The 24831-nt window shown below is 45.2% G+C and overlaps 1 protein-coding gene across 1 annotated transcript in view; it reads right to left on the reverse strand.

Moving 5' to 3' along the window:
* Positions 1–13441, reverse strand: part of LOC105482150 (TNF receptor superfamily member 10c) — a 30739-nt gene extending 17298 nt beyond the window's left edge. The window contains 8 exon segments of the mRNA XM_071067440.1: positions 6723–6920; positions 7154–7257; positions 7478–7601; positions 7699–7714; positions 7818–7844; positions 10302–10420; positions 12271–12309; positions 13373–13441. Of these exon segments, the coding sequence (XP_070923541.1) occupies positions 6723–6920; positions 7154–7257; positions 7478–7601; positions 7699–7714; positions 7818–7844; positions 10302–10420; positions 12271–12309; positions 13373–13441 (696 nt within the window).
* Between the last annotated feature and the right edge of the window lie 11390 nt (positions 13442–24831).

Consider the following 24831-nt stretch of genomic DNA (forward strand, 5'->3'; position numbering starts at 1 on the left):
GGCCTCCCAAAGTACTGGGATTACAGGCGTAAGCCACCACACACAGTTCGTTTGGTCAATTCTTTTTGTGGTTTGTATTCTATTTCCTTGATTTATGTTCCTTCCTGTTACTTTGTTTGGTTTAAATTTACACTTATATTTTATGATTGATTAACGTAGCTCCTCAGGCCATAATTTTCATGTTTTTTCTTTTTTTGACAGCTTTAGTGAGACACAATTTCCATAGTTAATAATTATGATGATTCATATAATTCACCCATTTAAAGTCTATATTTCAATAGTTTTTAATATACTCATAGCTATGTAATCATCACTATAATCAATTTTAGAATATTTTTATCACTCCACAAAGGAACTGCATGCCCTTCCTCTGTAACTCACTTCCCCAGCCCCCAATTTTTTAATAGAAACATTGAAAGCTGTATATTTCACCCCGAGCACTGTTAGCCATTTCCTACCAGTTTTGATGTATTATATTGTCATTATTATTTACTTTGAAATAAATATCTTACCTTCCCTTTTGATCTCTTCTCTGAACCACAGATTTTTAGAAGTGTGTTGTTCAATTTCAAAATTTTAGAATTCTGTATGAATATTGTTACTGATTTCCAGTTTAGTTTCATTAAGTTTAGAGTCATATCATGTGTTTTATAGCCCAGAACCTGGTCTATCTTGGTGAAAGTATCATGATCATAGAAAGGAATGAGTGTTCAGTGGATGTTCCATCTTGCTCTTTAAATGTCAGTTAAATCAAGGTGGTTCACAGTGTGCAGGTCGCTTGCCACTTTACTGGCGTTTTCATCTGATCGTGCTACCAAGTGCAGAGAAACAGCTGATTTAATCTCTTTTTAATTCTATTTTTGCGTCATGTGTTTTGAAGCTGTATTACTAGGCATATACAACTTGTTGTTATTATTACACTCCTTGAAGAGTTAACCTTTTTAACTACAAAGGTCCCATACAAATATGGGAGATATTTGATCTCCCATAATATTCTGTGTCCTAAAATTGTTACAGTAGGTAGCTAGACAGGTATGAGCAGGGCAGGAGAGGGCTCCCCACTTCTGACACCAGCAGTGTTAGGCGACCATCAGGTGGTTGATAACCGTGTCTCTAAAGTAGTAACTGGTTACAGCCGATGCCAGAAAAAGAGTCTCCTAATACATAGAAAACACCTGAAACTGATCAGCAGCTTCCCAATAAGATTTCAGGAGTGGGGAGAAGTAAGGCAAGATCCCAGAAGTATGCCAACCTATAAAACCCCGACTCAGGCGGGCCGGCTGTGCGCTGTTTCTCAAGTCATCTGCTTGGCCATCTTCCAAGTACTTCCCTTCTTTTCTTTCCCTTCCTTCCTTTCCTTCCTGTTCTAAAGCTTTTTAATGAACTTTCACTCCTGCTCTGAAACTTGCCTCCATCTCTCCTTCTGCCTCACGGCCCTCACTCCAATTCTTTCTTCTCAGGAGGGGAAGAGCTGAAGGTGCTGTGGACCCCTGCGGATTCGCCGCCTTCGATGTAGGGTAACTCAGATCTCGTCCACCGCTAACAAAATCAGCTTCATCTGATACTGAGATAGCCACGGCAGTTTTCTTGGCCTTACACTCTGCATGGTGTATCTTTTTCCATCTATTTACTTTCAACAGACAGCATCTGTGTCTTCCTTTTAAGGCCCATCTCATATAGACAACATATAGTTGAGGCTTGCTTTTTCTGCCCTTCCAACCATTTCTACCATTGCACTGTAGCGCTCAGTGGATTTACAGGTAGTGCAATAATTGATATAGTTGAAACAGACCTATAAGTTTACCATTTAAGCTACGATTGTCTAGTCTAATTTTTTTGCTCCTCTTTCCCTTGCACATTTTAATGTTAATTACTTTTTAGAATTCCATTTTGATTGGATACTGACTTTTTATGCAACATAGTTCCATGATCTATGTGCAAGTGCTATAGGGAATACAGTATACACTCAAGTGTTTATATTCTGTTGAAGGTTTTTAAAAATAGATTTATTGAGGTATAATGGATATGAAACAAAGTGTAATTTTTTTTTTTTTTTTTTGAGACAGAGTCTCGCTCTGTGGCCCAAGCTTCGCCTCCTGCGTTCACGCCATTCTCCTGCCTCAGCCTCCCAAGTAGCCGGGACTACAGGTGCCTGCCACCACGCCCGGCTAATTTTTTTGTATTTTTTAGTAAAGGTGGGGTTTCACCATGTTAGCCAGGATGGTCTCGATCGCCTGACCTCGTGATCCACCCCCCTCGGCCTCCCAAAGTGCTGGGATTACAGGCGTGAGTCACCGAACCCGGCCACAAAGTATACATTTTTAAAGCATGCAGTTTGGTAGATTGACACGTGTATATACACTGAGAAACTATCACCACGATAAGAAAATGTCATGTCCACCACCCCCCAGAATGTCTTCATTCTTCAGTGTAATCCTCTCTTCTGCTTTGCTCCTATGTCTCCAGCAATAATTCCTCTGTTTTTTGTCAGAATAGATTGAATTGTAATAAGAAATGGAATCAGATGGTAAGCATTCTGTGTGGATTCTTTCACATGACATAATTTTCTGTGTTTTTCTGTTTTTTGTTTTTGTTTTTGTTTTGTTTTGTTTTGTTTGTAGAGACAGGGTTTTGTTATGTTGCCCTGGCTGGTCTTGAACTCCTGGGCTCAGGTGATCTGCCTGTCTTGGGAGGACTACAGGTGTGAGCCATCACACCCTGCCCACCCTGGTCCATTGACTATTATGAATTAAAGGCTACTGAAAAACAACAGGTGCAAGAAGATCCTTTGACCTCTTTTGTGTTTCCTAAAAGCAGGGGATGAAAGTCCCCTGGAAAACATAGGATGATCTCCTTTTTTTTTTTTTTTTTTTTTTTTTTTTTTTTTTTTTTGAGACGGAGTCTCGCTCTGTCTCCCAGGCTGGAGTGGAGTGGCGCGATCTCAGCTCACTGCAAACTTCGCCTCCTGGGTTATTGCCATTCTCCTGCCTCAGCCTCCCCAGTAACTGGGACTGTAGGCGCCCACCACCACACTCTGCTAATTTTTTTTGTATTTTCAGTCGAGACGGGGTTTCACCGTGTTAGCCAGTATGGTCTTGATCTCCTGACCTCGTGATCTGCCTGCCTTGGACTCCCAAAGTGCTGGGATTACAGGCATGAGCCACCGCGCCTGGCTGACGATCTCCTTATTTTGAAGGATGAAAAGTCGAGGCCAAGAGGGTACTGCGCAGACCATGTTAGAATGGATCCACTATCATCTTTTTAGCTCCCCACATAATTACTTGCTTCTTCACGAGTTACTTGGTCTAATTCAGTAAATAAGTAACTGACTCTCACTGGTTCTTCCGTGCCAGGTAAAACTTGCATTAAATAAATGTGTGTGCTTGTCTCCAGTGGACCTGTCTTATGTCAATTTAATTCTCTGGCCCAGCCAGGGGAAAAAAAATAAAAATAAAAATAAAGTCTAAAGGAGAGCTTAGCTTCCCTCCATGACCCTCAATGGTGACTATAATCAAACCACATCTTCCAGGCCAACAATACCACATCCTATGGCCTTGCAAGGACATGATTTCCCTCCAGCACGGTCTCTCTGGAGGAGGGGGAGCAAAGGGTGGTGAGATCTCAGGCCTCCCTCATGCTACCTCCTATTAGTTATATAATCCCTGGTGTCACCTCTCCCACCACACTGTGGGCTCCGGGGAGCAGGATTCACATGGGGTTCATTTGTCCTCCCTGTCTTCAGCAGACTCCAGGCACTGGTATTCCCAGAGTAAAGAGCTCACTGTCTACTTCCTGGATGAATCACTTTCCCCCCAAGCCTATGAAGTGAGCACAGTGGTGGCCTCAGCTCATGGCCGAAGGACAGGCTCCAAGAGCCCTGCGGACTCTGCTGAGGGCCCACAGGAGCTCCCAGAGGCCAAGGGCAGGACAGAGATCAGAGAAGCAGCTGCTCAGAGAACTCTAGCCCTGAATCTCATTTTGCCACTTGTGAAACAGGGAAAACAACCTACCCTCATCTCCCCGGGTTGTTAGGAAAATCCACTAGACGAAGATGTGCAGTCTCTGGCTGGGAGCAGGACACCAGCTGCCCAACAGCACAGGCGTGGGGCATGGCACTGTCCCCACTGTCCCCATCCCTGACCTAGAAGCTAGAGCCTCACTGCCCTGCCACTCCTGGATACAGGACAGGGGACCAGAACTGGAACTGTGGCCTCTCAGTAGGGGCTGGGTGAGTAGCCGTCTGCAGCCACCTGGATAGAGACATTTCCTGCTCACTCTTCAAACTGCAACCCAGGCCATGTGCCTACCAGAAGGACAACTGCAAGCATAACAGTTAAACCAGGCTGTGGCCCTGCAGTGTCATCGCTGTCCTCACTTGAGGTCTGGCTCCTCTGTTCTTCCATGGCCCCTCCCCATGGCGCTCCACCCTAGTCTTTAGAAGCTTCTGCCACAAGCTCAGGGAGCCAGTACCGAGGTGCAAGTAGGAGCAGGTGCACCCTCTGCTGGGTGGAGGACAGGTGCCTCGGGGATCCAGTCCAGAGTGACTGACACCAGCCCTGAGGATGTGATCTGTCCTCCCACACCTGCTAACACAGCCCTCTGAGGTTTACACAGGGTTGCTGAAGATTTTTATCTCCTCTTCACTTTACAGGTAGGAGCTGGGGCCACACCAGAGACACAGAGCCAGAGGGGGAGCAAGGCAGGGCCCAGCCATTCACAGCCTTCAATCTCAGGAGTCCTTCACATCCTGAGAGTCCGGAATTCTGAGCCGTCAGAACTTCTCAATTCCTACTTTGATAGAGAGAGGAATGGCGTGGAAGGACCTGGCACGCCAGGTGGCTGGACCAGCCCAGCACTGACAGAGTCAGGACCTGGTGTCAGGAACTGAGCTCAGCTCCAGGCTCATCTGAAGTCACCCTGACAGCCTGAGGACGGAGACCTTACCTCCATTCACAGGTATGGTGGGTGGCAGGGACTGGTCCCAACTGACCACGGTTTTCCAGGTGCACAGCTGTGAATTCCAGTCCTCCCTGCCGCCCTCCCCTACTGTCTCATCTGGATCCCCTGGTCATCTACTCCCAGTACCAAAAACTCCTGTATCCTTGAAAATTCCTAATACCATGAAGAAACAAAAATACATAGCAATGTGATGTGTCATGTTTTACATCTTAGACTAGTAACGAATGAAAGCTAAGTGTAGCAAGGGTGTAGGGGCACAGGCACATCTGTGGACTACGTGTGACCGTAAGCTGGGTTCAATGGTTTCTTTGGAGGAAAATTTGTGAACATTTAAAGAAACTTCTGAAGTCATTTATCGCACAGAAGGAGAAGTAGAGAAGTAGAATTCAACTTGTAAGGAGTTGCCCAATAAGCTGGTTCGCATAGATACGTGGACACACGATACATACAAGGGTATTTAGTACAACGCTGTTGGAATTAGCAAAGGCAAAGTCAGGATGGGATCTAACCAGCTGCCCCTAGGCAGCAACAGTGAATTAAAATGTGGCTCACCTATGCAGTAAAATATAATACCCTTGTTTAAAAGAAAATCAATCTGAATGTACTGCCATAAAACATTTAATGTGCTTTGTGTTAGCTCCAAAATTTTAAAAAGCAATTGTGCATTGAAATGCATTTAATTAAGGCAAGACTGAAGGATCAAAGCCTCCTTTGGGACATATAGAGTTCACATTCCCAAAACTGTGAAATTCATGTTGCTGGCCTTGTCTACACTGGTCATCCACACATTCTCTCTTCAGGGCCACTGTCCTGACACAGCCATTCTTTTAGTTGTCTCAGGTAAGTTCATCCACTGTAAACTATTTTAAAAGTCAGTTGTGTAATTTTTGAGAGGTCAAAATATTACTGCTTTTCTAAATTTAGCATTAATTTGTAGAAAGACAACATGCAAACTCTCATAGTTCCTGTAATCTTGCTTTGGCATTTTTTTTTTTTAATAATGTAAGGAATCCTAAAAAGGGCTGTTAGCAAAAACCTCAATCAATCTGAAAGAGACCTAGAAGTCTGCACATTTTATACATATGTCCTTGCACTCACACTACTACCAATCTCAGTTTACAAAGTCAACTCACAATGAGAACTTTACACCGCGGCGAGGACTCACCAGTGGCAGGACCGCTGAAGGAAAGCGCGAGCCCCCGGTCCTGCCTGTGGGATGCAGAGGGGACACACGGGTGACAGTGCAAGATACTAACTGCAAGCACGTTCGTTAACTGCTTCCTTCCACTTTCAGGGCAGAGGAAATGAAAATTGTAAAAGACAGCGTTGGAAAGTTTTTTCACTGGCTGTTGGTTAAACCCGTCTCCAAGGAACACGTTTAAGAATGTAAACATGGGGTTAATTCTATTAACTAACTAATTAATTAATGAGAGAGGCAACCGCTCTGTGTCTTCCGGAGGTTCACTCCATAGTTTCCACCTTGATTCCCTCCCTCTCTCGATTCTGCAACTTCCCTCCATTCGCGGGCACCGGACAGCCAGGGAGAGCGCGCTCTCTGCTCCCTCCTGCCCGGCCCGGGGACCCAGTTCTTCCCCTGACTCCGAAGACGGGTTCGTCCTGCCTGGACATGCCCGGCCGCAGGTGACCAGAGCCAGGCACCCGCTCCGTGTTCCCCTGTCTCCCTGCCCCATCGTGTTCCCCTGTCTCCCGTACCCCTCTCCAGGTGCGCTCTTCTCCTGCCAGGGACCGCGGCGGGGACTCACCGGCGGCAGGACCGCGACGATGACGACGACGAACTTTAGGGTCTTGGGGATCCGGGCCACGGTCTGGTTCCCGACGCCGTCCTGGGTCCTGGGTCGCACCTTGCCCCGGCCTTCAGGCGGCCGGGGCGCTCTGCCCCCAAAGTCCCCTAGCGGTAGGAAGCGCTCCTCATCCCCTGCACCTCTGGTCAAATGCCCAAAAATCGATCAGAAATCGTTCACAGGGTTCGTGTGCCTGGAGAGGTTCCCACAGCTGCACTGCCAGAATCGGAGTGCGCCTCTGCTTTTATACCCGCGGGAAAAAGGCGTGGTCACTTGTCACTTCCAGGAGTCACTTCCAAGCACTCAGAAAAGGGCCATGGCCTCCCCTAGCACCTCCAGGAAGGCCCCAGTTGTGGGGGTGGCTGCGTGGACGGACAGGAACTAGTTCTTACCGGCAGCGGTGACCCTGGGCCTGTGGTTTGATTCTGGGTCCTGTCCAGGCTGTGGCCAGCAAAAGGGGAAGGAGCAGAGGTGCTGCCCACTGCCCTGCTGTAGTCTGGGTAGTGAGGTTCAGAGGAGGTACTGGAGGCCCCTCCTGAGCCTCCTCCCTCCCAGCGAAGCCTGTCTCTCCTCTTCTTAAACCCTGAACTACCTCCTGGCCTAAGCACTTCAGTCCACTCTTAGCTTCCGCTCCCACTCCCTCCTCCTACAGTGGCCTCACTGACCACTACACTTATGCCACTGCCTCCAGTCCCTTTGCTGCTGTGACCCAGCACCAAGCTTCTCTGGCAGGGTCTTGGCACCCCTCAGTAGCGGGTGCCTGGCACCAAGGAGGGGCCCAGCGAACATATGAGTGGACAGAATGAAGGACACAGGGGCCATGATAGGCACATACAGAGGCTGAGGAGCAGGTAGGAGGGAGAGGAATCCCGGGGGCATCCCTAGCCACAGCCTGGCACCCTTTGCATGGTGGAGACACAGACACTCCCTGACCAACCTTGAGGGCTCTAGTACTGAGGCCCCATGGAGAGAGGAGGTCCAGGGGAGTGTCTTCCAAAGCCTGCCCCCAAGTCTAGTGTCTACCCAGGTCCAACTGTCTGACCTTGGGCCACTTACCTCCCCATCCAGTTAAGCACACTGCCGCTGTGAGGACAGACCCAATGTGTGGTATTGAAGGGTGCCAGCTGGTGAGCCTAGGCACTCAGGTCAATGGCACGACTCCTAGACCCTTGGGGTCAGTTGGCTCCTGACCCCTCACATGGTGGATAGAAGAGGATAGCACTATAGAAACAAGATTTTTTCTGTTCATCAGAAACCTGGGAATGAAATGTCATCCTCTCCACAGGCTTGGATTTGAGCGATGGAGCACCCTGGGCACCTGCCAGGCCCCAGGCACTGAGTTAGGGTCAGAAATGTGTGCCAGGTCCCAGGCACTGAGAAATGCGTGGGGTCAGGAATGTGTGCTGGGTGCAGATCCAGGCAGGAGGTGAGAGGACAGGGACTTCAGGAAGACTGACAGCATTAACACAGAGCCACCAAAGCCTGCAGGAAAGTCTTTAGCGCACCTCAGGCCCCTTGCTCCTGGAGGGTGAACCACACAGTGTAGACTAGAAACCAGATTGCAGGTAACGATGCATTCTCTGTGCCCTATGTGGGACACTGACTAGGGCTAATAGCAAAAGGCTGTGAGCACCTCCCGGGAACTGGGCCTTTAGACTATAAAGTTTCCATTTGAGAGGCTCTTACCAGCTTGTGATGGAACACTAACTGAAGCTCCCCCGTGACTGAAGGACATAAAATAATCTTGAAACCTGAAAAACTCGTGATGTCTTCAGTGATCTTGGAAAAGCTGTAACGGGGAGGGCAGTCCCAGAAGAGTTCTATTACAAAATGGAAATCGTTTATATGGCATCCTGGTGCCTGAGGAAGGCAAAGAGGAGACACTCATGAGCAGGGAGCCTCTGTTCCTCTCAGACTGACTCTAGAACTGGATGAGGAGCTGCTGGATTCTAGGGTCACTTGGACACTTCCCTATACACAGCTCTTTACTGACTGACCAAGAGCTACTTAGTTTATAGACTGTCGTTCCTAGGTGAATGGACAACATCCTATTTGGAAGGCCACCCTTCTGATTGAGGAAGGCAAAGGCAAATCGGCTAGGTGGGTTGGATTGCATGCTGTTTTCCTAGTGTTGATGGAAGATTTGAACAGCAGCAAAAGCCCCTGTACTTGGATTTTTTTCTGGCTCATGGACAGTCGTCAACGTCCCGGTCATAGAGTTGGGAAGGAGAATGTGAAAGTTGATCGCACAAATTGGGTCATTCTAAATGTCAAGTAAAACAGAGTCAAGAGGTCATGGGGAAAAAAAAAATCACTGTATTACCCCCAAACTGCAATTTTCTGTAAGCCTGGTAGCCGTAACCTGAAACTATTAATAGTTCTATCTAATATCTATTGACACAACCTGCTGCTGCTCTAAGACCAGCTTGACCTACTACAATCACTCACCAGTCAGAGCCTGCCACTTCTTCAAATTTGACAGCACCAGTGAACTTCCTGGAAAAAAAATACTTTAGTATTTCTCTTTTTTTTTTTTTTTTTGAGATGGAGTCTTGCTCTGTCGCCCAGGCTGGAGTGGAGTGGCACGATCTCGGCTCACTGCAAGCTCTGCCTCCTGGGTTGATGCCATTCTCCTGCCTCAGCCTCCCAAGTAGCTGGGGCTACAGGCGCCTGCCACCACGCCCGGCTAATTTTTTTGTATTTTTAGTAGAGATGGGGTTTCACCGTGTTAGCCAGGATGGTCTTGATCTCCTGACCTCGTGATCCACTTGCCTCAGCCTCCCAAAGTGTTGGGATTACAGGCATGAGCCCCCGCACCCGGCCAGAACTTCTCCTTTAAAAAAAAAACCTCTAAACTTCTTTTGGTCTTTAGACATACCCAAGACAAGTTGGTCTTTGTGTATGCCAAGCATTGCAATTCTTGCTTTCCAAATAAAGTATATTAAATTTGGATATTTGTCTCTACATTCTCCATTGTTTCTAAGAGTAATGGAAAACTGGCCTATTGAAGGGATGTCCATATGAGCCCCGACCCTATGGCAATCTCTAGGGGGACTTGAGGAGTGCGTTAAAGTAGGACACATCCATACTGCTCAGTAGACCCTGCCTCAGGATTGGAAAGTCATTGCAATCAGCAAGAGATACCACCATGTACTCCCCTGAGGTGGTCATGAGAGGCCATTAAATAAAATGAGTGGATATGGGGGAACCACAGCGATGCAGAGATGGGCTGAATCGAAACACATTTCTCTTGCTGTCTCTCAGAGCATAACGCCAATAAGCGCTGTTCTGTCTGCCAGCGGGAGAGACACAGACTGCCTATGGTTATGAGGCAGATTCCCTGATGGGGAGGCCCTGAACATTCTTGGAAAGTGAGACTGAGGGCAGGGTCCTGGGGGGTACAGGTGAGTCTCCACGGGAACAGAAACTGACTGTGGATTGTCTTTTGCTTACCTGGTGGAGGCTGCAAATGCCCAGAGTGCTATTAATATAAAAGAACTGAAATAAGGTATTATTCTAGCTTGGACCACTAAGCCTCACTTCCTTGGACCAAGAAACATGCCGTTCAGCGCATAATGTTTTGCAATGGGCAGCGAGATATCCTCCTTAGAGTAATAATTTGATAGGGAAGCGGAACAGTCAACTGAAACATTGATTGTCTAAAATGGGGGGAGATAAAGGCATGAAGGGCTGGCTTCAACGCCTTCACCGGTGTGTGCCGCTACTCCACACGAGTGGGCTAAAGGAGTGTCCCCACCAGACTTTCCTCCATTTTTCCAGTGGATCTGGGGATGAGGGGGTAGGGAGGGTGCTAGTATAATGACTGGCATTTTGTTGTTGTTGTTGGTGGTGGTGGTGGTGGTTTTTTTTTGAGACACAGTCTCGCTCTGTTGCCCAGGCTGGAGTGCAATGGCACGATCTTGGCTCACTGCAAACTCCACCTCCCAGGTTCAAGTGATTCCCCTGCCTTAGCCTCCCGCCATCACGCCCAGCTAATTTTTATATTTTTAGCGGAGATGGGGTTCCAACAAGTTGGTCAGGGTGGTCTCAAACTCCTGACCTCAGGTGATCTACCTGCCTTGGCCTCCCACAAGTGCTAAGATTACAGGCGTGAGCCACCATGCCCGGCCAGTGACTGTCATTTTTGTGTTTCTTCTCTGTGTAACCTCAACGTTCCCCTTCTCCCCATCCGCCACCTGGTACATTGGCCACAGGGCCAGGGCTACAACTATAAATGCTGGAAGCAGTGACAACTCCTAAGCCAGGAACAGACTGTGTGTTTAGACTTTTCTGTCAATTTTCTTATGGACCTGATGGGACCCCAGTCCTGCAAAATTGGGGCTAACAGTAAATGCAGCTACATAGCCTGATATAGTTTGGATGTGTGTCCCCTCCGAATGCCATATTGAAACGTGATCCCTGAGGTTGGTATGGGCCTGGTGAAGGTGTTTGCATCATGGGGGAAGAACCTCACGAATGGCTCACTGCCCTTTCCACCGTAATGAGTGAGTTCTCACTCTGTTAGTTCACTGGAGAGCTGGTTGTTTAAAGGAGTCTGGGACCTCTCACCTCTCTCTCTTGCTCCCTCTCACCACGTGATGTGCTGGCTCCCCCTTTGCCTTCTTCCATGATTGGAAGCTCCCTGAGGCCCTCACCAGAAGCTGCACAGATGCAGGTGCCATGCTCATGCAGCCTGCAGGACCGTGAGCCAAATAAACCTCTTTTCTTTACAGATGACCCAGCCTCAGATATTCCTTTATAGCAACACACAATGGACTAATGTATTGCCTATTGGAAAAATAGCCCACTAGTTCTGCACCTGTGTAACCCTGCCCTGTATGAATGGATGTGCACTGAGGGGACACGCTTGTTACACTAGTATTGCTGCCAACTCATCACAGTTTTTTCCAAAGTAGAAAAGTTTGAGTAGAAATGAAAACCAGGAGGAGGAGTTGCTGAGAGTAAACGAATGAATACATGGTTTATGTAATGAGGGAAATCTTATATTACAGTAATACTGAGAAGGAGATGACATTGTCTCTTAGCTCAATTATCCAGATATCTGGGAGGGGGGAGCTCCGTGTTTGCTGAGACCTGTCCTGCCTTTAGGAACTGACAGAGGGAATGGAGGCCTGCAAACCCGAGTGGCCTCATCCTAGGAGACATTTTCATATAACATGATGATGGACTGGACTAATTATCAATGACTGAGGAGGACTAATAACCTACCAGTACCTTTTGAGTTGCATATCGTTTTGCTGTAAGGGAGTCCAGAGACCTGGTTGTGAACCGTGAAATAATGAGAGATACATATTTGATCTCAGCCCCTGTTTCCTGACACAAAGCTCCTGAAATCCTTGGAATCTCTGAAGTGATCAATGTCTCTTTGTACACCAGTGAGGCGACTGATGGCTAGGGGTTCCTGGACAGCCTTGGGAGCGGGAACAGGCCTATGATTAGAGGGTTGAACCTTCAGCCCCTGCTGAAGTTTTGCTTGGGTTTTGCTTACCTGGTGGAAGCTGCAAATGCCCTCCTCCTGTCCCAGCCTCTGGTGAGAGAAGAGGGGCTGAATGTTGAAGTGATCGCCAAAGGTCAATGATACAATCACTCAAGCTTGAGCGATAAAGCCTCCAAAGAAGCTTAAAAGGACAAAGTTCAGAGAGCCTCTGGGTTTGTGAACAAGTACCCATCCACATGTTGGGAGGGTGGCATGCCCTAATTCCACAGGGACAGAGCTCCTGCACTGGGCACCCTCACAACCCTGACCCTGTGTATCTCTTCATCTGGCTGTTGATTGATATCATTGAAAATATCCTCTGTAATAAATTGGCAATAGCAAGTGTGTTCTGGCTTCTGTGAGCCAGCCTAGTGAATGATGAAACCTGAGAAGGGGATCATGGCAACTTCCAGTTGGTGGCTCTCATGTTGGGTTCCAGTTAGCCTAGTTGTGGGGGGACCAGAAGGTTTCACGATGACTCAATGACCAATGAAATTCTTATGAATTTGAAGTGGAAAAATTAAAAGATATTAATTGTTCTTATAAAATGAAGAAAATAGAAAAAGTAAAGCTGTTATGGGCATTAGTGACCACCCCCCCAAAGTAAGAGCTAAGAAAGAATATTAACTGCCTTTCTGTAAAGACTGTGAGACATTAACCTTATTTCTTTCCCACATACCTTGTAGTTTCTGTTTCTCTTACTGTGCAGCTGCAAGGTCACAAGGTAAATAAGCATAAGTTATAAGACATGCTTTCCCAAAATGTAAGCTAAAGAATGTTACATGATAATTAACTGCCTTTATTCTCCCTTCTGTAAGTCTGCTTCCTGCATCACATAACTCCTGCCACAAACTGCTTAAAAGGTGACTGCTTTCTTTGTCTGGTGCTCAGACTTTCAGGACACATGTCTGCTGAGCCGGTGTACACCTAAAATAAAAACTCTCCTACACCTTGATCGGTCTCTCCGGTTCCTTAATTTCCTGCCGCAAATTCACATTTTATTGTGTGGCTTTTGCACATAAACACTCATGCGAATATAGTCAACACACACAGGCAGTGATGAGACGGTGGGGAAGGGACCACAGTGAGCATCTCAGGAGACCAGGACACTGACTGACACACTGGCAGGTCCGGGTTTCCTCAGAACATGGACCAGGGTGGGGGGTCGCTGTTCTTCTTCCATAGCCCATGGAAAAGAGGCCTCAGAGTTCTCACGGACAGAGCTGCGGCAGCTGCTTGGCTATGGTCAGAGTCTTTGTGGTTTTTATGGCCCTCTGCAGGCTTGTCTGTAGCCAAGATCTCAGCTGCCTTCTGGCTTCACTTTCTTGTCTGGTCTAGGGGGTACCTGTCCACAGCAGGTCCTCTCATCACCTCAGTCCACCACACATACGCTTCTCACTCGGAGGGGTCAGCAATTTCACTGTGGGCTGATCACCTGTCATAAGTTACACCATTTTTAGACATTTAGGGTCACCAAACACTATTGTATATCAGTAGCCAAGTCAGACGCAAGGTGTGGATGACTTAGGGACCCTGTTGTAGTCCGTTCTCACTCTGCTATAAAGAACTGCCTGAGACTGGGTAATTTATAAGGGAAAGAGGTTTAATTGACTCATAGTTCACCATGGCTGGGGAGGCCTCAGGAAACTCACAATCATGGTGGAAGGCGATGGGGAAGCAGGCACCTTCTTCACAAGGTGGCAGGAGGGAGAGAAGAGAGTGAAGGAGGAACTGCCATAACCCTTATAAAACCATCAGAGAACATACTCACTATTATGAGAAGAGCATGAGGGAACTACCCCCATGATCTAGACATCTCCCACCAGATCCCTCCCCTGACCCAGGGGGATTACAATTCGAAAGGAGATTTTGGTGGGACACAGAGCCAATTCAAGATGAAATATGGATGGGGACACAGACTCTCTACTTGTGATTTGCCCCTGAAGTGGGGGGAGTCTTGTGGGACTGAATCTTTACCCTGTGGGGTTGGCACTACCTCTGATTAGTGTCAGAAGTGAATTGAATTATGGGCACTCATCTGGTGTGGGAGAATTGATCAGGGTGAAGAAAATCCACACATCTGTTCGCAGAAGTGTCTTGAGCTATGAACATATTGCTCACTGAATTTGTTAATATTCTCTCAGCTAGAACTTTGCCTTTTTGTCTGAGCCCATAGCACTCAGGGTTTTCGGTATAGGGCTGGTACCTCATGTTTCTTAGATCTGTTAATGAGTGGGACCAATGTCTGAGCTCAGGTGGTCAGGCCAATGTCAGATGGATCCCTGGCAAAATATTTTTTCCTAACACATTCCTCCATTAATTTCCAGGGGTTAGCTGATGTCAGTATGGGTGGTGGTGGTGTAATCTCTTCAAATATTTCATGAATGCCTCAAAACATAATTAAATATAATTTTTAAATTTTTCTTTTCTTCTATACAAGGTATTTATGCTAAATCTTTATTGCAGAAATCTAACGATTGCAGAGAGACCAGGTTCCTCAACCAACCAATCCAGACTCCAGTATGTAGTGCTAGAACTGATTCAGGAACCACCAGAAGAGAGAGGGTCCAGCTACTCCCACCTTAGCAAACACTTGCCATCAATCACACTCCTTATCCTCTCTTTTTCCTTCTGACCATGGCCTCTCCCCTGAGTGCACGTGGAGCCCATGGTAAGCAGCTTCTGAAACAGCCCCAGTGATCCTCTCTCGTGGTATTCATGGCTGGGATATAATAAGGAACATCTGTATTTTCTCTGCTCCTGGCTCTGGGAACAAAGCTTTAAAGCATTGAAGTTTCTTGAGTAATTGTGGTGAGAGGGGCTTTATTTTTTATTCGTAAAATGACTTCCAGCATTCCTGAGTTGATACTGATGAGGTAGCTCTTGGATGAGAGTGGCCGGTTGCCAGTGGAACCAACCACGTGATCAGAGCACTGCAACTTTCAACACTACCACACCCCTCTGCTCAGAGCAGGGAAATGCCTGAGGATTAATCACCCGAGATTAATGATTGATGACTTCGTGCTATGGAATGAAGCTTCTATAAACACCATAAACCACAAGGTTCAGAGAAAGGGAATAATCAGTGACTCACTGGAGTCGGACAGATGAAAGTAACTCAGAACAATGAAGGGTAACACCACACTTTCTATATCAAAAATAATGTCCATGTACTTTACACAATGATATGCTACAAATCTAATCATTTAATAAAACCTCCCTAAGAAATTAGATTTCACCTTATTTTATACCACTATATGCTACAAATCTAATCATTTAATAAAAATCTCCCTAAGAAATTAGAGAAGTCCTCTTATTTTATGTTCGGCAAAGGACTTTCTAAGCTTATGACCATGAAAAAAATAAGTATAACTAAGGATTCAACTACTTAAAATTTAAAACTTCTGTACATTAAAATCTAAGACAAAAAGAAAAGGCAAAATAAAAGGACTAGAAATTTGTTATTAGTATTTGGGAAGCATGGAGTCTGTCTTCCTAGACAATACACAAATCCTAAAAAAATCAGCTTGAACAAAGAAATTCAAACAACACATCAATACATGAAACACAAGTCAATAAGCAGAGAAATGCATATCGAGGTCAATTAATTATTTCCTAGTTAGCAGAAGTGAAAACCAAAGAGCAGTGACGTCAGATCTAAAGTGATGCACTGTTGGTAGGAATCAGAGCTCTGTGTGTGTGTGTGTGTGTATGTATGTGTGTGTGTGTGTGAGATATTCTACTTCTTCTAGGAAGCCACCTAATGAAGGTGATTAGAAATCTGGCCAAAGATGTATTCACAAATATTCAGAACTTCTTTGCCCTCAGCATAATGGTGATTGAGGTTTTGGGGAGAGGGGCTAGTATTTGGGTGGAGCATGACACTGAACTCTCACTTTTGCCCATCTCAAGAACACAGACCATCCTCTTCATCTTTAGAGGGGGTCTCACAGAATTTTATTAACTGTATGTTTTGGGGGACTTGGGGTAGAGGCCAAATGTCAGGAAAAATGAAGAACAAAGATCGCCTATAATGAAGGGTCACACGTAGAGCCCTACCTGGTGTTGTCTTGGAGGAAAAGGGAAGAAAAAAAAGGGAGAATTGAGCAGGACGAAAAGCATGGTCAACTCTAAGAGGAGGAAAGATGTGACTGGAGGATTGTGGAGGATTCAAACCATAGCTCACAGCCCAGGGCTCCAAGTGAGGCTGAGGAGCTCATGGTCAGGGCAGGAGGGAAGCAGTGGGGAGCACAGAGCAGCCTCACCTCTCCTCTGAGGAAGGTGAACAGTGGGGGGCACGCCTGGGCCTCCCAGGAGCTGTGGGCGAGAGGGAGAGCAGGTCCTCCAGGGCAAGGGGAGCGGGAAATGGGTCTCCCACGTGCTTCCAGGGCTGAGCACACGTGGGCCCCCGATGAGGATGCAGGAAGGGTTGAAGGAGAAAAAGTCGAGGTCCGCTCAGGGTTGGAGGAAGCCACAGGAGAGGGACCATGGGACTTCCCCAGAACCAGGACCTCCCCAGCAACCAGGGCCAGTTCACCACTCAGGGACCTACTGCCCCTTCCCTGACAGCTCCATCAGAGTTGGGCTGCAGCACTCAGTAGCCCCAGGTGCAACCAGAGAACCCCGGTGGGAGGCTGTGGGTGAGTCAGACCAGTGCTGGTGTCCCTGTCCCCACAGGGAGGGGCAGAAGGAGGTGCTGGATTCCAGTCCCCAAGACTCTGTCACTTTAAATTCTAGGGAGTCAGAGGCAGGAAACAACTCCCCACCCACTTCAGCAAGCCTGAAGGAAGAGAAGGCAGGGAGGTGCGAGTCACAGCAAGAACACAGCCTGTGTTTACTCAGAGCTGTTTCAGAGGAGAATGCGAGGACAGGGGCAAAAACAAAAACAAACAAAGCCTCTATACTTTTTTTATGTAAGTTTCCATAGTTAATTTAGTCATTAACTCATACATACCTCAGGATTTCACCCCTAATTGCCTTCTTCTTATGCTTGATGTTAACAACACACTCTTCAAAGACAGGATCACCTACTGCTTTCTCTAGTGTGAGAAAAGACAAGCAAGGGAAGGTCTGCTTTTGTGAAGCAGTTCCTGCCCTCCGTGCACACCGTAGAGGCTGTCTGGCCTGTTCTTTTCTCCTGCCTTCAAATTAGCGGATTCTTTCTTCTGCCTGATCAAATCTGCTGTGGAATTCCTCTGCTGTATTGTTTACTTCAGCTACTTTAATTTTTTTGCCCCAGGATTTCCACTGGGGACCTTTTAATAACTCTTATCTCTTTATGGATACTCTCTATATGTTCCTACAGGTAAGTATACATATGTATAGATGCATCAATGTTTCCCCAAAGGAAAGGTGTAGGTGCTCCTCTGGGTTTCCCTAGAATATTTCCCTCCAGCCCTTGCCCATGGGTTCCTCAGCCTCACCCTGGAAGCCATGGGCTGCAAGCTACTGTTTTAATCCTCCGCAATCTTCTAGAATACACACACACACACACACACACACACTTCCTTTAAATATTTGAGCATATTTAAAATTGTTGATTTAAAGCATTTGCCCAAAAAGTCCAATGTCTGAGCTTCCCGAAGTATCTGTCAATTTCTTCTTTCCCTGTACGTAGACCATATTTTTTTGGTATGCTTTTATGGGTTGAATGTGTCCGCCCGAAGCATATTTTGAAGCCCTACCCTCTGGTACCTGTGAATGTGATCTTATTCAGAAACGGGTTCTTTGCAGATATAATTGCTTAAGAAGAGGTCATATTGGATAAGTTTGGGCCCTAAACCCAGTAGCTGGTGTCTTTATGAAATGGGAAAAGTTCCCTTGTCCCACTCGCAGGGCATGATCTTTTCACACTTGCTGTTTTTCAAGTATCTTTAACTTAAATAGTCAATATGCTAAAATAGCATATTTTAACCCCTTCATTTTCCTCGTCTGGAACTTCCCGAGAAGTTGCATGTATTAAAAGTCGAGTGGATGGCTGTGGAGAGAAGAATCAGGTTAGTAACTGAGTGGCAAGAGACTTATAAAGGAAAACAGGAACATAAATTGGAACAGGCAGGACGTAAGTCTAAATATATTGCCCCATATCTTATTGAGTAAGTCTCTTAGTCACGAGAAGACTTTTATCCAGTTAGGCAGTTGTATCTCATTTCAGGAGGTGATGTTATAGGTGGTCTTTCATCTAGGTTAGGCCTCTATATGGTGTGGTCAGTCAGGTATTTAATAAGAGGCATGTTTATGGAAACAAAAGAAAAGTAAAGGTTAGTGGTCGGAGCAAATTATACAAGCCCAGTTTTTGAGTCCAGAGGACAGTCAGTTGAGATTTCTAGATGTTGGGCTTGAAGCATCTTTAGATGGAGGAATGACAAAAAGTAGTAGCAATTTTGATGAATTTCCTGGCATGTAGTTTATATTAGTTGTTGTGGTGAACTTTCTGAGCAACCCATAGGGCCACAGGCATGAAAACTGTCCATAGGTAAGCTGTCCTTGTTACTGAAACACCAGAGTTTCCGTCTAGGTCCTGCTGCTTGATGCACAGATGGCCAATCGCTGAGACGAGTATTCCCAGGGAAAATTAAAGGTGTATACAGCAGGGAAGAAATGTAACCATGTGTGGGAAAACAGGAATTAGAGAGGGGCAAGGAAAGTAAACATGTGTGAGAAAACAGGAACTAGAGAGGGGTAAGGAATGTAACCATACATAGGAAAACAGGAATTAGAGAACAGGTAAGGAAGAGAGGCTGGTCAACAGGAAGCAATGTGGTTGGTTAGGCAATTACGGTGGTGAGGGGCCTGGCACCTCACTGTTTAGATGCAGTGATCTCAGGAAGTTTCAGCTCCTTGATACTGTCTGGGAAGCTTGATGGTGGGTTTCCTGATAAAGGAACTCAGTTAAGACAAACGTGACTTTTTCAAGTTTTAACACCGGGAGGATAAATTTCTATGTTTTTTCAAAGAAACCATAAACATCAGCTCTATGGGACATTTGGGCTGCTTTCAGTCCTCCTTTCTACTTATCAACTCCCCAATCCTGAGGAACCTGGCCCTGGATCTTCCAGGATGCATCATGCTGAGAAGGGGCGTTGTGGGCAGCTCCATGCCATGGGTGACCTCGTGGCCACCCAGGAATCACAGGTTAATCTAATCCTACAGTTTTCTTCTGAAACACAGATTTATAAATGTTACTATTCTTTTCAAATAGCTATGCTGTGTTAATTGTCTTTATTGTTTTCAGAGTTTTCCTGTTTCCTATAGATTTCCTCTCCTGATTATTGCCTTTTTTTTTTTTTTTTTTAGACAGAGTCTCGCTCTGTTATCCAGGCTGGAGTACAGTGGTGCATCTCACCTCACTGCAAGCTCCGCCTCCCGGGTTCAGGCCATTCTCCTGCCTCAGCCTCCTGAGTAGCTGAGACTACAGGCACCCACCACCACACCCAGCTAATTTTTTGTATTTTTAGTAGAGACGGGGTTTCACCGCCTTAGCCAGGATGGTCTCAATCTCCTGACCTTGTGATCCACCCGCCTCGGCCTCCCAAAGTGCTGGGATTACAAGCATGAGTCACCGCGCCCGGCCATGCCTTTCTTATACTTATTCTGGGTTTATATTGTTCTTCTTTCTCCAGCTTTTAAGTGGAAACCTGGATCATTGTTTTCTTTTTTTTTTTCTTTACTAATATAAGCACTCATAATCTCTGTTCTGTAGTTACATCTTATAAATTTTGATATTTTGCATTATCATTTAGTTTGAAATATTTCTGATTTCCACATAGTTTCTTCTCTGGCCCATGGTTGTTTAAATTGCAAATATGGAAGTCTTTTCTATATATCTTATTCTTGTTGCTCTAATTCAATTCTTCTGCAACCTAAATAATATATTCTGTACAATTTCAATTCTTTTAAATTTATCAGGAATGTTTTTAAGGTCCAGAATAGGGTCTACCTTAGTGAACATATGCACTCAAAACGAATCAACATTCTACAGTTGTTGAGTATAGTACTCTATAAATGTTTATTAGCTCAAGGTGGTTGATAATTGTTTCAGATTATGACTTTGTTGATTTTTTTTTTTTACTAATTCTATCAGTTGTTCAGCAAGGGATGTTAAAAATCTCTAGCTATGATCATGCATTTATTTCTCTCACTAATTCTGTCCATTTCTGCCGCAAATCTTTGAAGCTCTGTTATTAGGTACACGTATATTTTTAATATGTTTTTAAACTTTTAGTTTAGGTTCAGGGGTACCTGTGCAAGTTTATCATACAGGTAAACTTGTGTCATGGGGGTTTGTTGTACAGATTATTTCATCACCCAGGTACTAAGCCTAAGTACCTAATAGTTATTTTTTCTGATACTCTCCCTCCTCCCACTTTCTACCCTTAAGTAGGCTCCAGTGTCTGTTGTTCCCCTCTTTGCATCCATGTTAGGTGCATACATTTTTTTAGTGTTACGTCACTCTGATGAATTGACCCTCTTGTCATTATACATCCCTCCTTATTTTTGCTAATATGCCCTATCTTGAATCTACCTTCTTTGACATTAAGAAAGCCACACTAGCTTTCTCACGCTTAATAGTTGTGTTTTGTATATTTCCCCATCTTTTACTTTCAATCTATCTGAAGCTTTATATTTAAGGTGCGTATATTTTAGGTAGTTTATAATTTCAACTTGCTTTTTTTCCAGTTGGGGAAACTTCCTTTTAATTGGTTTGTTTATTCTGGTTACATTTATTGTTGTGGCCAAATTTGGAAAATACAATCTCTCACAACTTATTCCTTTCTCCTTTGTTTTTAAAGGATATTTTCACTGGGTGTGAATAACAAGTCAACAGCTTTCTTTCACCACTTCACACATCCTGAGCTTCCGTTGTTTTGAGTCAGCTGTCATTCATATCTCTGTTCCCTGTGAATGCATAAAATTTACTCTATATGATTGACTATGATGTATCCAGGTAGGGTTTTCTTTACATTTATTTTTCTGAGGGGTTTATGAGCTTTTTGAATGTGTAAGTTGATGTTTTTTTCACTACATTTGAGAATAGATCAACCACTTTTTTCCTCATCTTTTCCAGCCATTTCTTCTCGGTCCCTGGTTCCATGTGTAGTGCATGATATTCTACTACAGGTCACTGAGACTCACTTCCTTGTTTTCTTTCAGTCCCATTTTCCCTTGTACTTCAGATGGAATAGTTTCCACTGATCTCTTTTCAAGTTCACTCATTCTTCTGTAATGTTCAATTGCTCTCTCTCTCTCTCTTTTTTTTTTTTTTTTTTGAAACGGAGTGTTTGCTCTTGTTGCCCAGGCTGGAGTGCAGTGGCATGATCTCGGCTCACTGCAACCTCCACCTCCTGGGTTCAGGCGATTCTCCTGCCTCAGGCTCCCGAGTAGCTGTGATTACAGGCATCTGCCACCACACCTGGCTAATTTTTTGTATTTTTAGTAGAGACGGGGTTTTGCCATGTTGGCCAGGCTGGTCTTGAACTCCTGACCTCAGGTGATCCACCCGTCCTCAGCCTCTCAAAGTGCTGGGATTACAGGCGTGAGCCACTGCACCCAGCCCTGTTCAATCTCTCTTAAGAAAATCCAAATATATTTTTCATTTCAGAGAGTGGAATTTTCAGTTCTAAAATTTCCATTTGGTTCTTCTTTTATAGTTATCATATGTATGCTGAAATGCCTTATCTTCCACTCATGTCAACAATCTTTTCTGTAGACCCAGCATATATTTCACAGCTCCCTAAAAGAGATTCTATTATGAATCAGCATTAAAAACCGCTGTGAAGGCAGAAACTCTACCTAGAAGAATGAGGTTTTTTTGTTTTTGTTTTTTTGAGACAGGATCTCAGTGTGTTGCCCAGGCTGGAGTGTAGTGGTACAATCATGGTTCATTGCAGCCTCAACCTCCTGGACTCAAGAGATCCTCCCACCTCACCCTCCTGAGTAGCTAGAATTACAGGCACAGGCCACCACACCTAGCTAATTTTTGCATTTTTTGTAGGAACAATATTTTGTTGTATTGCCCAGGCTGGTCTTGAACTCCTGAACTCAAGCAATCCACTTGCCTCAGCCTCCCAAAGTGCTGGGATTATAGGCATGAACTACCGTGCCCAGCCAGGAATGAGTTATCTAACGAGGAGTAACAATAACAGAAAATGTTTATTACCTCCTGCATACAATGATTTTACAAGTACTTAGTGAGAATTGATTATGTACCAGGCAAAATGTATGCCAAGATTAAAATATGCAGTACCTGCTCTAAGGGACTTCCCACATTAGTAGGGAAATAGTAGAACAATTGTAATACAATGTGCTGTTTTTCATAATGCTCTCTCCCCCCGACTCCACCCCGATTATTTCTATTTCTTACTAAGGCTGTTTCTTTGTATATTATGTGTTCTGTAACCCTTATGAAATGAATGCTCTTGTAAATACATTTTCTAAAGGGTTATCTGCTATATTTTGTGCACATTCATCCACATATACATGTGTTAAATTACTATTGTTATAACTTACAATTTTTAAGTATGCAATCATACCTAATATCATGATTTTTTTTTCTTCTCCCTTTCAGGAGACCTGCCTCTGTTTTTGTTCTATATCATGTTGCATAGGTCGGAACTCTCAGGACAAAGTTGAAAGGTGTTTAGCGAAGGCAGGCATTTTGATCTTGATTTGATTTCATTGGGAAAACTTAGGCCTTTCACCATTAATTGGCTCTTGTTTTCTTACAGAAATTCTCATCATTGTGAAGTGTCCTTCTGTTCCGTTCTAAAAGCCAGAATAGGTATCTGATTATCCTAAATGCCTTTTCAGCCTCCATTGAGACTGTATGTTTGCTTATTGATACTATTGTTATGGTACCTTATTTTTGAACACATTTACATTCTTGGAATAAGTTTTTACTTGAGATTTTCCTAAGTACCCTCAGATATATGAAAGTCGTTAGTCTCCTAAAAGCCAGTGAGGAAGTAGCTGTCTCTTGTCTACGTGGTGGAAATTGCCTAAAAGGGGCAGAAAAGGACTTTCTGGGGGTGGTGGAAATTTCCTGTGTCTTGATTGCATAATGGTTACATGTGAGTATACAGTTGTCATAGATGAAATGAAACAAGAAGTGAACAGTTGAGGCCAGGTGCGGTGGTTCACGTCTGTAATCCCAGTACTTTGGGAGGCTAAGGTGAGCAGATCGCTTGAGCTCAGGAGTTCAAGACCAGTCTGGGCAACATGAGGAAACCCCATATCCACCAAAAATTAGTCAGGTGTGGTGGTGTGCACCTAGTCCCAGCTACTCAGGAGGCTGAGGTTGGAGGATCGCTTGAGCTCAGGAGACCAAGGTTGCAATAAGTTGAGATCGCACCACTGCACTCCATCCTAAGTGACACAGTGAGACCCTGTTTTTTTTCTTTTCTTTTAAACTGAACAGTTTACTGCATGTAATTTATGCCTCAGTGAGCAAACAGGCACAGAGAATCGGTGAACTCTACAGGATGGGAGGTTTATCTTCATTTCCATGGAGGGGAGGTGACCTGTGCCAGGTCCCACAGCTGACTGCTTCTCAGGGTCAAGGTTGGAATCCAGAACTCCCAATTCTAAGGAGATTCTCCATTGTCTTTCACAGACACCTAAAAGCTGAAGGGTCTCAGGTGAAATAGATGAATGAATATCAGTGAAAGTCATCTGTTTCTTTTCATGTTTTTTAAGTAAGGCTGTACAAAACACAGACTCAAATTCCAGGCCCTCTCTGTCTATAGGGAAGGTGGTGTGCAGTGCATTGCACAAAATCTCATTTAATCTCTTCTAAAAAGAAAATAAGACCAGGACTCCAAAACCACTAAGCCAAAGGGAAAAGTCAAGCTGGGAACTGTGTCAGGCAAACCTGCCTCCCACTTTACTCCTAAATAAGATAGCTACAAGGATAGAAAAGCTACAAAGCTCCCTCCCAATTTGCCCACAAAGAAATTCTTTATGGGCTTCAAGATCCTTACCCTAAAACAGTTCTGCTGAGTTTCACCCTGGTAATGTACATTGATAGCCGATCTTCACAGGTGTGGGACAGAAAGTCATCCCTCTGCTCACCTGAGATTGCATATCTGACTGCCTCCTCTGCTCTATTGTTTATGTAAAAATGCAAGTTCACTTGGGAGGCTGAGGCAGGAGAATGGCGTGAACCCGGGAGGCGGAGCTTGTAGTCAACCGAGATCGCGCCACTGCACTCCAGCCTGGGCGACAGAGCGAGACTCCGCCTCAAAAAAAAAAAAAGAAAAAAAAAATGCAAGTTCACTGAGCCAAAGGCATAAGTGACTATTCCTCTACCTCTACCCATATAGCCTACATATATGTTGTGTATTCAGTGAAAGGCTGATCGAAGACCAAAAGAATGCAACCTTGTGTCTCTTATCTACCTAGGATCTGGAAGCCTCCACTTCCAGTTGTCCCGCCCTTCTGGACCAAGTCAATGTACCAAGTCAGGGACCCACTGACTCTTCCCGGACAGCTATCAGAGCTGGATGCAGGAACCCTAGGCTCTCAGTGGACTGGAGGTGGGTGGGCGATGGAGCAGTAGGTTCACCCACGCAGGGG

The sequence above is a fragment of the Macaca nemestrina genome, chromosome 8 (assembly GCF_043159975.1).
Source record: "Macaca nemestrina isolate mMacNem1 chromosome 8, mMacNem.hap1, whole genome shotgun sequence".
Lineage (NCBI taxonomy): Eukaryota > Metazoa > Chordata > Mammalia > Primates > Cercopithecidae > Macaca > Macaca nemestrina.